This window comes from Pezoporus occidentalis, unplaced genomic scaffold (assembly GCF_034315485.1).
Source record: "Pezoporus occidentalis ecotype Australia unplaced genomic scaffold, CSIRO_AGI_Poc_V1 ctg68, whole genome shotgun sequence".
NCBI lineage: Eukaryota > Metazoa > Chordata > Aves > Psittaciformes > Psittacidae > Pezoporus > Pezoporus occidentalis.
Genome location: NW_026916030.1, coordinates 4803001 through 4816264, shown reverse-complemented (window position 1 = coordinate 4816264; position 13264 = coordinate 4803001). Strand labels below are relative to the sequence as shown.

The window sequence follows — 13264 nt, the reverse complement described above, 5'->3', positions numbered from 1 at the left end:
ACATAGGGATCGTCAACCTGGAGGAAAAACTGGTGTCTGAAAGAGGAGTGGGAAAACTGCACTGGATCTCAAAACTAATACAGGAAAAATGTCTTCGTAACCTCGAGTCATATTCAACCCAGAAAGGGAAAGAGGCTGTGACCAGAGCCCTGTCTTCCCCTTACACCTCCATCACAATGCTTTGGTTTCAGACTCCCTTCCCCTTGCACAGTGGCTCCCATGCCCCCGCCCCAGTCCCCACCATGGTGCCTTCAAAGCCAGTTCTGACCCCCACTGCTGCTGCACTTACACTTGTTGGAAGCACCTCATGCTGTCCAGGATGTTAAACTGCTGCCAGCGCTTGGAAAAGTTCACTTTGCTGTCAATGTAATCAGGGTTTCCCAGATGAACAAAGGTCAGGTCCTGCAGAATCAGGCCTCTGAAAGAGAGAAAGGGGCAGCAGGCCAGGGAGTAGGCAAACAAGTAGAGAGGTTAGTCACACAGGGGCAGGACGCCAGGCGAAAGGCAGCCAGATGCAATTTAACAGCCTCCCGCTGCTGCCACCATCAGCACAGCAACTCTGAACCAGAGGGAAATGTTCCCCAGCAGCAGATCCGAAGGTGTTCAGGTGCAAGGTGCTCACCACACACAGCTGAGGGGCCTCCAAGGCCCTCACGGTTACGCTAAGGGTGCTGAGGTTGTTCTTTCACTCCCCATGGAGGCGAGGACCCAGCTGGAAGAAGGCTGCAATGGGAAGTTCCTGCCAGGGGCTAAACCTTCCCTCCAGTTTTAGGCAAGAGGGTTTCCCTAGCAAGGGGGTCTGTGCTACCTTCCTCCCTACTCTTCTAAGTCCCTGCAGGGTGCTGCTGTGGTCCCAGGCAGATGAGATGCTGTGTACCTGTGCAACCTCTTCCCACAGAACTCTTTCCATGGAAGAAAGCAAGACCAGGAGAAGTTTTCCTGGTGCAAACCCAGACCAAATCTGTTCTCTAGATCAGAGGGCTCTTACAGAGAAGTGCAATGGCTTCAACCTTTCATCTAGAAACAGCATGAAGCAGCATGTTTGACAAGGCAGACTCCTCATTTACCAGCTCTTGCAGTCAGCAGAACCAGAGCTGTTGCAGAACCTGGTATCTGCTGTGGGAAGCTGTGGGATCCATTCCAACTCTTGGTAAAAATCTATCTTTCTGCACAAAGATCTCAAAGAAAATACATTTAAAAAGCACCACCTAAAGAGCCAGGTACTTGATCCTTCCTTTGCCACAGTCAGTTCACAAAAAGATAGCTGCCAGCCTGCCTTCCTATGCTACAGGACAAACTGCTCCAGAAGAGGGCAGGTGGGTTGATGTGGCACGCTGCCATCTTATTGTAGACACAGGGCAAAAGGCAAGTGCTGAGCTGAGCAGAAGCTCCTGAGACATCCTTGAAGGAACTCATTTAACGGGCAGAAGTAATAGCAAAGGGAAGAAGAAAGTCCCAACTCACAGGTAAGGTATGCAGGGAGGCTCCACATCAGCCAGAGCTGCTCGGTAGGCGCGGAAGGACGAGGAGCTGTCAATCAGCGTGCAGTACTCAGCCAGGCCCTGCAGGACACAAAGCCCCCAGTGACACCACTACTGTAAGCCCATTTTCCTTGTAACCTCTCCCCAGAGCACCAGGGAGCTCATGCCATCCTGCAAACACCTCCAACTGATTTACTCAGCCTGGTCCCAAGTATGTATGAACACGAGTCTTGCTGCTTTCAACCTCACCAAGCCTTCAGTTTGCAGGGAGAAGGAGGCTGTTCTCACCCAGTCACACTTCAGGCTCCCAGCACATGGCATTACACCCACTGGAGAGCAGTCATCCAGCATCCCTCCACCCCTTGTTGATGCTGAGCTGTTAAACCCACCCAGCTGTTATGTGCTGTAAGCACAGTTCTCTTCCCCCCTGGAGATAACAGCCCTCACTGCTCTCACCTCTGAGGTTTGCTTCTGCCACTCCAGCCTTCGGATAGGTGCAGAATCCAGTGCAGAAAGAATGGCCAGATAGGAATTAAAATTATTCAGCTTTCGTAAGTGCTGTGAAGAGGGAGAATATTCCAGTTACTCTAGAGATCTGAAAAGCCTTCTAGCACCAAGCAGCTCTACCAGCCCCAAGGTCCCACTCCCCTGCTCCTTTAAGGAGCAATGTGTGTGATTCACAGCAAGAACCAAGCTGATACCTTCATAATCTTTATAAATTTAAGGAGCAGCCTCTCTCGGTCTTGGGCTTTCTCTTGGAGCATAATTATTGACCGGACCCTGGAAGAACAGACAGAAAAGAACGGATAAACCCACACAAGCAGATCTCAGATTCCTTCTTGTTTCATTTCATAAAACCTAGTAACTGATAAGCATGGGCCAACCATACAAAAAAGTTCATGGCACCTCCAATTTAAATGGAGCACTCTCCTCACAACAAAGAGAAGACCTTAAAGGATGACCACAATAACCCTCCACTGAGCACAAGGCAATGTTTGAAGGGCTCCGTGGTACTGACAATAATTGCTCTGTGTTACACTGCCCTCCATAATCCTCCTGATTCCCTTTCTTGTGTGCTCTTGGCTCTTTGATGAGTGCCTTGAACCTATTTCTTGGCCAAAAATATATCTTACCCCAGTGGTAATAAGGGAACCCAACTCTCCAAGGACTATTTTGAGTATTTATAGGGCCCTGGGGGTTAAGCACAGTTCAGTGCCACAGTTGTTCTGAGCTCCTTACCAGTAGGACATGTTATTAAAGTGCTCTGTGAACTGTGTGAGGTTGGGGCTCTTCTCTTCGTTTTGCTCCTTCGCCCAAAGCAGAACTTCTGGGATCTGCCAAGGAAGAAGAGAAGGGTGGGAAAATACCACACATTAAAATGGGATTTCTGCCTCAAGATTCCCAGTTGCAGTCTGTGTTCACTGCCACTTGCTGACACAAGTCCAGCTGTCTCCTACAGCCCAACAGGTGTGCTTGGGGAACAGGCAGAGAATACCAGAGATGGTAGAGGGTGTATGCCTGGATCCCTCCCACCACCCTTACCCCATCCTCAGCTCTGTACCTCGATTTTATAGAAAAGTTCAGCATCTAGCAGGGTCAGCTGCTCAGCTATTTCATGACTGTGGAAATCATGCAGGGTCCCAGGCCTGTAGGAAACAAGGATGAGGTATAAGGGCTCAGAAAATGTGACCTGTTTTCTTCTCTGTCTTGCAGTTTGGACTGTGAAAACTTCTGTGTCCACAGGAAAAGGGATGCCCCTTGGTTCTCAAAGAACCAAGCTACGGTCATGTGCATCTTTCCTCACCTGGCTGCCACCCCACGGGCTGCAAGAGGTTTGATGGAATTGGTGTAGCTCAGCATTTTCTTCTGATCCACTTTATCCAGGATGTTTTTGCGCAGCACTCTGGCGAGGCTCAGCTCCCCGTTGCACACCAGCCTGAAGACCAGGTCCATCAGCAGCTTGAGGATTTCTTCTGTCAACTCCACTAAGCTGAGAGAAAGATGGAAAACCCAGGTAAAGGGATCAGAGCTACAGTGTTTGTATCGGTACCCAGTCTTGTCGCTCTTTCCTACAAGCAGAACTGACTGAAATTCCTCCTCTTCCCAGCTCTTCCTTTTCCAGAGATTCCCCTTTTACTGGTTATTTTAAAACTGACCCATTTAGGACACACCGAGCACCTGCTCTTCCAGCAAGAGGGCTCAGCACTGGAAGTGTCTCACTGGTCAGGGTAGGGGATTTCAGCTGCCATTAGAGGTGAGGTTTAAAACCCCATTTTCATTAACTGCCAGATGTCTGTGTTGGTACTGACCCCACATCTCCCACCCTGAAACAAAGAAGGTGACTCACCACAGCTCGTCCACCACTCGCACCAGCACGAAGAAGGTGTTCTTACTGACTCGCTTCTTAAACGTGTCTGGGAAGTGGCAAAACTTCTCATATGTTGGTTGCAAATTAAAGAATCAACTTAATGTGGTGAGACCAGCATCAGTGCAGGGAACAGCTGCCTTGAACATCAGAATAGCACTGCTCTATCTTGACTGAAACTGCTGCTCACTTCCCAGAGGATAAGGGACACTGATGTGGCTATAATGAAGATGGTATTAAGCTGCCTCCAGCAGGCGTGTGAGGAGGTACCTACACCTCACAGAACTGATGCTGGAAGAGCAGGTGTACCCTGAAACTGTTCTCTCTAAGGTGGAATGTAATGAGCAGCACTCCTCTACTGAGATCTCCTCCACTGGTCTGTGACATCTGGTCCCAACAGAGCTCAGATGTCATCTCTACCTTCCTTACTGCCCAATTTGCTGCAAGGAGAATGATGGCAGGGGAGGCAGCACAGGTTGAAAACGCTTCTGCCAGGTGGACAAATGGAAAAAGGTTATCAGTAAGTCAAGTATTGACAAGGGCCTGCAGGAATGCCTCAGTATTTTCAGTGACAACTGCTCTGCAGTAAGGTTTGCTGTGTCCTTGGCCGTGCTGATCTGAGCAGGAGCACAGGGAGCAGTAGCCCTGCTGCAGATGGCAGTGATGAGCTGCAACACAGGACAGGGTGATGTCAGGCTCCCTTTGACGTGTGACAGGACCAAAGCCCACGAGGCTCTTACACTGCATGAACCAGACACTGACCTGCTCAGCTGACAGTGAAGGGAGCCATGGGAAGAGGGCCGAGGTGGGAACTGCAGGCAGGGTGCTCAACAAGAAGCTTTCTCCATACTCAGCCAGAAACGCTAATGCTCACCCTGCCACGTAGGGGCCCTTGCCTTGTTAGCAGTTACAAGCTCAGTTCAGAACTAGAAGGCCAAGAGGACGTTATCTTCTGTGCTGCATTTCTTGTAATAAGAGAGGGAATAGGTCTTGATTGTTCAGTCATCTCTAGTATTGAACTACACCTGCCCAAGCACACAATCCCCATGGGCCCTCTGGAAGGCACAAAGCACCGTGATGCCCATCCTACAAAAAAGATGTCCCAAACAAACAACCAAATTCCCAGTGATTACAGAGAATCTGAACTGCTCTTCTCCCCTGCCAGGGCCCTCAGGAGACTACTCTCAGGGCAGTACCTGACCCTGTCTGGACCTGCCCAGCAGCACCTCCCATTGAAGGAAGTCCTACCTGGGACACCAAGCATATTACTGACTACATTCTCAGCAGGCTTTTGACCAAAAAACTTGCCACCATCTTCCTCCACAACGACTTCTCAGCTCTGATGCCTGGCGTGGGTGAACTGCCACTCATTTAAAAGGATATCTGTACTGCAGCTTCTTGATGAGCTCTTCAGGGGTAATAAACGTCCTGTATGTAGTCAGGAAAGCTTCACAGTACAGCACCAGATCTACAGAGAAGGACAAGAAAGCCTCAGTTAAACCTGCTTTCAGGAAAAGGAAGCTTCTTTTAGGGTTGACTCCAACCTTACAGGAAGGAGACATGGACACATTTTGACACACTTTACAGAAATGCTGTGCTGTTGTTTCTTACCAGCAGATGGACCCTACGGCACAAGAGTCACACTGAAACTGTCCTGACCTCACCAGCCCGGCTCCCATTTGCAGCACTCTGGGCTTGCAGCTTCGCTTATGTGACCACCAAAGGGGTCAGTGAAAAATACCTGCTTGTGGGACAGGCACGTTCATTAATGGTTCAAGGAAAAATGTGATTTAGACCTTGGGGATGCTTTAAGGAGAAGATCTGATGGGGGGGGGGGGGGGCTTGTTCTCTGTCTTTACTGCTTACAAGGCCCTGCAGAAGGACATGGTCTCTCTTTCCTCCCGACCAGGAATGCACGTGTTCAACACGATGATACAGTGCTGCAGACCCTCTGCTTGTGGTATGTTACAGGAAATTACTGGCTGGGTTTAAAACATGACACTGCCCCAGGACAGTCTAATATGACATTAATTTCAGCCAAAAGAAGACTAAATTACGCTGCAAAAACTGATGTTACCAGAACCACAACCCTGCCACAACACAGACACTGCCACAGTGCATGCAGTCAACTTCTGTTTCTTAATCTGCAGCAGTGGGTGCTCCAGGCCCCTGAATCACAAAGGTTTTGGCCATTGTCATAGGCACAAAGGATGTGATTTGAAAAAGCAGGAACTGCAAATGGGAAAGAAGACTTCAGATCAAGACTGCAGCACACTCTGTCCTGAGCAAGGCCTGGTCACTGGGTACAGCAGTGGTCACAGTGGAAACTTATCATCCCCAGTATAAAACCCAGCAGCCCTGCAGGTAGCATTGTGCAGAGGGATGGCACTGCGACCACTGGCAGAGCACTGTTAGTGCAGACAGGGAGAAAAGGCTTCTGCTGTGCCTGCCCAGGCTAGGCTGTGCAGGTAAAGCTTGTTTCAGCCAGGACAGGGATCACCCCACACCCACATGCTGTAACATCCATCCACTGCGCATGGAGGGTGGGAAAGAGCAGGGCATGGTGTGCCGGTTGTGCCTCTCTACCTGCAGTGTTTCTCTTGGCAGGAGCCTCATGGAGATGCTGCTTCCTCCTGCTCTTAAATCAGAAAGCTCTGCTGCCTTTTGGTTAGAGACAATCAGACATAAGCTCTAAAGCCTGAGGCTGGGTGAGTCCCCAGCCTCATCCAGCTGTAATCCTGCACTCACAGCAAGCGCGCGTGGCAGCGAGCACTTAAGTGACCATGGATTTTATTCCTAAAGACCACAAGTCTCTCTTTATCCCTTACTGCATTTAGCTTTTTGAGAAAATTCGAATGGACAAGAAGCATCACGCAACAGGGCGTGGAGTTACACTTATTCTGGGTTCCCATCTGCCCAAAAGGCAACGTGAGGTAATACAGCTGGTCTGCTCTGGCACTTGAAGCTGCCAAGAAATTCATCTTTAAAGGAAAGCCTCTTAACTATACCCCTCTGTGCCGTTTGGCTGATTGATTTACAAGCCCTGAATTCCTCTCATTGTAAGCTTAATTCATTAACCCTCTCAGTCACCCAAACACTGGGTTAGCATAGCACGAATTCCTTCATGCTCCATTCAGCTCAGTGGCTTGGCAGAGCCTGTGGGGCCAAGCTCTGTGACTATTCTGAGCTCCCTCCACCCAGTCACTCTCCCTGTCCTTGTTCTCCTTGTTCTGGAGAACAAGCAAGAATAAATCAGAGCTTCTCTATTCCAGTTTCAGCATTTTTATAAGAGGTATTCCCACCACCTCATTTAGACTGCTTTTAAAAATACACCTATCTACTCCTCATGCAATCAGTTGCCTCCTCCTCTCTGTATGTTCCCAACTTTGGTCCTTTCTGCTTGGACTCAATGCCTGATGTAAATAGGGAAAAATTGCTGTCAGGGGAAAGATTTTCTTGCTAGCTGAATGGTGCTGGTAAGTAATTGCAAGCACCTTATGCTACAGTAAAACCCCTGCCATTTAAAAATGCACATGAAAGATATCTCCCCTTTGGCTATCAAACCTCTGAAATACGAGCGCTGAGTGGTTCAGTGGGTTCCTTGCATCCCAGGAGATAAGGAGATCAATTCTGGTTAAGGCCATCAGCACAAATGTGTTTGGCAGGGTCAGAATCACTCTCTGGAAAGATTGCAAAGGCTGCCTTTGCCACAGGTCTTGGAAAGGAGCTGCTTTGTGAGGGTGGTGACTGGGTGTGGAGAGACAAAGTGGGGTTTTTACCAATCTAGAGTTAAGGGTTGCTAAACTCCCTTTTCTTCCCTCACATCTCCTTCCCTGTACTGTGGATTCCCTCTCTGAATTGGTCTGGGTGGCTACCAGCATGCAAGTGGTAGAGAGTGGGACTAGGACATGTTAAGTTGAAAATAAGGGGTGTCAGAAGACCAGCACCTGAACAACTTGCCCAATGCCCATGGGTACTGAATTAGACCCAAACCAACATCCTCCTTTCTTTCCTACTTTGATACAACAGTCATTCCAGCACCTCCTACACCACCACTGCCCTGAAGTTCAAAGGGTAAGGAGCACTCTGAAAGCAGGATCCATGGCACAACAGGCTGGTCACATCAGCTCTTGGAGAAGACAGTGGCCTGCCTTGGCAGCTACAGAGACACCAACACAATGCTGTCATCAACTCCATTGGTGCGCCTTGCCTTTGGGGATCCGGGCAAGGGCTGTGAGGAGTTAATACCATCCCTGCTGCTAAATGGAACAGGTGCTTATCCAGCTTACCTCCATTTCACCAGAGATAAGCACACCCCTCTCTCCCCTAGCTCACAAACCCAGTCCTCTCCACCCTGGCCCAGCCATAGCATGACTGCACACGCTGCAGAAGACAAGCAGCATAAGGCCACACCAGGCTGTGCTCCTCAGCCCTTTGGTGCACCCACTGTACCTTTCCTGTCGGTCTCTGTTGCATGCACCAACAAAATGTCTCCAGATCCACCACGAACATCTGGCCCATCATCTCCCTGCAATGAGAACAGGAACACGTTAGGCATGGCCCAAGCTCTGGTTTACCATCTCTGGGGTTCAACCTCAGCAGCAACTGGCAGAGCACACAGTGTTCCTGGCACTGCCTGCAGTGCAAGCTGGGGCATGGTCTTCAATGCTGGGCTAATCCTAGAATTTGAATAAAGCATTTGGTGTCCCTGTATGAGGATCTGGGCTGATCCTCACTCAAGTCTCTCAAGGCCAGGCTGTGAAGCTCAGTGAAAGCTGAACCTTCTGTCCACAGAAGAGTGAACAGAAATGTCCCAGACTCCCAAATGCTCCCAAAAGACCATTAACGGAGCAGTAACACTGTGTGAACTGTCTCAAAGTGCAGGATCACGTACCACAGAGGCTGTGGGGTGAGAGGTCACGCATTCAACTTTCATGCTCCTGGAACATCAAAACCTAGCGAGTTAATTCCCTAATCTGGAAGTATTTGGCTGGAGGTCACCTGAAGTGATCCAATAACCAGGAGCAGAAAACAGCCCTGATACCGGCTTGACCCCTGCCTTTCTGCTCCCTAAAAGCATCTTTCTTCTAGCTCCTGTAATTCACAACTGAAATATGCAAAACTGACCTATCACTCAGCCAGCAGCTCCCACGCTGCAGGAAGCAGCTCGTGGTGGCAGTTCTATCGTGTTTCAAACATACAGACCATAAGGGAGAGAAAAAAGAAGAGCTGACAGATCTGCTAGCCCAAATGTTCAGAAATCACTAATTTTTGTTTTTTTTCTTAAAGGAAATATTTCTGCAGAGGAGACTGGAGTCGAGCCTGGCTTCCCTGAGCAATGTCTGTCATTTTAATAGGCAAAATACAAAACCCCCTTGGATTACAGCCAAAGAGCAGTTATGTCTAAGATATGATTTTTTCAGGTGACCCTCTGGCAAGATTCATGAAATACTGCTTAAAGAATGAGTAATAGCTTCTCACTCTCTCCTGCACATCTCGGCTGACCAAAGACCACTCCTAAAGTGCCAGTAAATGATACATTCTCTCTGGTTTTCAGCCTAGCCCCCTGACAACCTGAAAGCTTCAAAAGCCTGCATATTCCCCTTGAGCTGCACGTGAAAGACAGCTTGGTTCAAGAGCACAGTGAGCAAAGCTGCCTGGGAGTGCACCCAAGGCTAAAAACAAAGCCATTTCTCAAATACAGGAACAGTCACTTCAGCTGCTCTTCCACACCAGTAATATCCTGCTCAGGAAATGTGCTCAACTTGCCTTCTTTCTGAAAGGCCAACACCATAAACCTGCACCTGGATTTATTGTGCTCAGCCTCCCAGGTGCTTCATTTCAGGCTGGCACAGGCTGAAGAGGTGGGAAAGAGCAGACTGGGAAAAGGGCAGGAGATGCGTTGGTTTTTAGAGAGACATCTCACATTTTGTTAAACCCCATTCATTGCCAATGCTCCCTGCCTGCACCAGCATCTTATACTTTTCACAACAGCTGCACACATAAAGCTGCATACCACTTCTGCTGTAACCTAGTTTTCCCTATCAAATAAAAGCTGATGCCTTGCTTGTGCTCACAGAGAATCAGGTTTCAAAATAGCATAAACCAAAGAGTATAAAATCAAACCCTGAATGCACCTACCTCTTGCTTCAACGTTAACCTAGCCATAATTTCACTGTGGTCGATAAGGGATAGCTCATCTACCTCTTCCTCCAACTGTGATGACTCCAAAGCATCTGGTGACTGCTGCTGCCTGTAAAAAAGAGGGGAAATATCCATCAGTGTCATTGCCCATCCAGGGGAAGAGATGCTGGGTCCACTCGAGCTCTCAGTGTACAATCCTTCATTAAATGACAGTAAGTACACAGACAGGCTGAGGTAAACCTTCTGCAAACAAGCCCGAATTCCTAGCTCTAATTCTGCTGCTTTGTGCATCTCTTGAAAAAGAGGAAGATGAACCTTTAGGACCTGAACACTTGTCTGCCTGTGCTCTTCTGGCAGGCAAGATTTTACTATGCCCTGCATAAGTATACACTTCCATGTCTCCTTAATCCAGCAGCTTTTTAGTGCACACAAATCTAAGCTCTTCCTCAACTGTATAGAGACTGAGCATACCCTGCACATATGTATCTTGGTCAGCTCATGACCCGTTGTGCTGCTACAAGGGGGGATGACAGGCTCTCTATTTTGCAGGAGAATAAGGCAGAAAGCTCTGACCACTTTTTTGGGTACATCCACAACACTAATATTCCTATTTCCAAAGGCTGGCTCTTGTGCCTGGACATATGTCCTCTGTACTGGTATTCCTAAACAACACAAAAGCATGCATGTTCTTTATAGCTTTCCCCAGGCACAGGTTAAAATCCTGTGCACCAGTCCATACTTTGAAGCAGATAGTGAGCTTTGCAGAGCACTCTTGTATTGTCTCCTTCACTGCAGGGATTAAAACCCCCAAACCAACTGCAGGAAAATGGGGGAGGGAAGTTGACTGTCACACACAAAACAATGCCATCCTCTAGTTTTGCTTTAGAAATGCAATTGAAGAGCAATCTCGAGCAGCAGGGAAGCACTCCACTCCTCCTGAAGCCCATCTGTTACAGCCTGCACCTCTTCATTTACATAGACAAATGATAGCTAAGAGCATTAGAAAGGATATAAAGCCTCCTGCTTCGAGGCCCCAGCCAGCCTCTAACTAGCAGGGTTAGGAGGAAATTCCCCTCTGGAAGACTATTTCCCAGCAGTGAGATAGACTTTTTTCACACGTTTCCCTGGAAGCAGAAGGGAGCAGCCAGTGTCAATGACAGCACTGCCAATTAGGTGGGCTTAGGAGGGCTAGCACAGGCTGCATTAACCCCCACAGGCTCCCTGAGTTAAGTAACAACGTCTTGCCAGGATCCTCTTTCTTCAGCAGGATCCCACTGCTCACCACTGTGTGAAAACCCATGTGTGCTTAAGGTTTAGAGACAATTGAGGAGCTTGAGGGTGGAACAGGCAGCCCCAAGGACAGTTTGGTAAAGGGCAGGGCTAATGGGACATTGGTGACTCTGCACCCTTTGAGGCTGGGGAGCAGGAGTACCAGGAGAGTCAGGCTCACCTTTCAGCACCATCTTTGCCTTCCTTCCCCATGGCACTGCTGTTCAAAGCGGAGTCTTTGGAGTGGCTGTCTTTGACAGAGGGAGATTCCTGCAAAGAGAAAGGAGGTTTTCATTATTACAGGGGGTCCTACACCCCAGCTAGCCTTGCATTTAGAGTCTGCCTGCCTCTAAACGGCCCTTTACTGGAAATTCCTACAGAGCAGTTAAAGACTGATGCAAGTTAATGCCAAATACCAGGAAAACACAGAAGTTAATCAGACAGGAAATTTGGGAGCATCTCTGGAGACTAGTGTAATTAGTACTGTTTGCTTTTAACATTGTGAAATGATGCTGAAAGTTACAACACAAGTCAGCTGTTGTCTTGGATTTTAACTCTCTCACAACTATTTCTCCCCTCCAGTCCTTACTGTTGAAAAACACTTGCTTTCTGCTTTAATCAGAATGGTTACAACCGGCTCTAAGCTCTTCAGTTTCAGCTCCTCTCTTGATCTCATCCCCCAAAACACCAACTGGCCTTAGGGGGTGGATGCACACTGCCGATCCCACCTCCCTTCTCTTCCACCAGGAGAGCTTACACAATGAGGCAACGTTTCCACTTCACAATTCATGGCTGTGGAAATGAGACTAATGGAAAAAAGCAGAACCAGCTGAACCTGCGGCACAGAACAGCAGGTAGAGAGCTCAAAGCAAAGATACAGCATTTTAAATTAGCCATTTATTAAGGAGACAAATAGCCATGAACGACAAATGGGAATATTAATCTAACAGTGTTGGAGCTCAGAATTATTTAATATCATGCAGACTGAGACTTGGAAATTCAACCTATTGAACAGAGGGGCTTGAAACCATCTGCACACTATCCATTCAGCCTGGAAAACAACACTGGTGAGCTTCAGGTTCTTGGTGTCTGCAGAGGTTTTCCAGACTCTATCTGTAAAGCCCTTTGCTTCAAAGTTGAGAACCAGATCACAGCTGCCCAAAAGGATGGGCCTGCCTGGATGTGTCTCTTGAAGGGAAATGATGGGAGCACTATCTCTTGGCATATTTAACGTCAGCATGGATAAAGGTCTTGGAGACATCCTGTACATGCGCCTTCCAAGATGAGGGCAGGCTAAAGGATCGCCACAGATCTCTGCTGCTGTTTCCTATGACCCAACAGGAAGAGGGTACCTCCCTGCAGTGGAAAACGCCCTGTCTCCTCTAGGAAATAGCTAAGATACGAGGCTTGAGCAAAGGAAGAAAGAGCGTGCCATTATAACGCTAAATCAATCACTTACTTTGTATCCAAATGGTGAAGGAAACAAGAAATGATTTAGAGCTCAAGGCTTTCTGCATTAAAATAGGGAAGCCAAAGCAGTTAGAAGAACAGAAACAGCCCCAGGGTGGTGCTGGTCAGGGTGCAGCTTTCTGGAAGGGAACCTCACGCAAGCAGCTCCAAACAGCCAGCAAAGTGCAGACCAAACAGCGTGGCAGGAGAAGCTGTCCCTGTCTCCTGCCAGGGCTCACCACGACCCCAAAAGCATCACCTGCTCTGCACCGGGAGCAGGAGGCCATCCAAGCCAGGAGTGGGCAAGCAGAGGGACCACCAGCAAGGGAGCCAGGGCAGCAGGATGGACACAGGAGCTCCGCAGTGTGCAGAAGAGGCCGGTGCCAAGCGCGTCAGCCCCAGCGTGAACTCAGCATGCACCAGGCAGCCCCTTCCCGGTGTCCTCTCCAGGTTACTTACTCCTTCAGAGCGAGGGAGTTCCCCGTTGCTCTGGCCAGAGGAATACAGATTGACGTATTCACCCTCACCAGCCTCCTCACTGGCGTTTTCACTCTAA

At 48.7% G+C, this 13264-nt stretch overlaps 1 protein-coding gene across 6 annotated transcripts in view; it reads right to left on the bottom strand.

The window, feature by feature from the left end:
- The window catches only part of RAPGEF1 (Rap guanine nucleotide exchange factor 1), an 83805-nt gene that overhangs the window by 1691 nt on the left and 68850 nt on the right, over positions 1 to 13264 (bottom strand). For 3 of the 6 annotated variants that reach the window (XM_062641147.1, XM_062641148.1, XM_062641152.1), the window contains 13 exons: positions 13168 to 13260; positions 11441 to 11529; positions 9988 to 10099; positions 8299 to 8374; positions 5230 to 5314; positions 3829 to 3921; positions 3286 to 3471; positions 3043 to 3127; positions 2721 to 2815; positions 2183 to 2261; positions 1938 to 2039; positions 1465 to 1562; positions 290 to 418 (listed from right to left, as the gene is read on the bottom strand). In XM_062641147.1, the coding sequence (XP_062497131.1) occupies positions 290 to 418; positions 1465 to 1562; positions 1938 to 2039; positions 2183 to 2261; positions 2721 to 2815; positions 3043 to 3127; positions 3286 to 3471; positions 3829 to 3921; positions 5230 to 5314; positions 8299 to 8374; positions 9988 to 10099; positions 11441 to 11529; positions 13168 to 13260 (1322 nt within the window). The remainder of the gene's footprint in view (positions 1 to 289; positions 419 to 1464; positions 1563 to 1937; positions 2040 to 2182; positions 2262 to 2720; positions 2816 to 3042; positions 3128 to 3285; positions 3472 to 3828; positions 3922 to 5229; positions 5315 to 8298; positions 8375 to 9987; positions 10100 to 11440; positions 11530 to 13167; positions 13261 to 13264) is intronic. The other 3 variants (XM_062641149.1, XM_062641151.1, XM_062641153.1) reach the window with 1 other exon arrangement.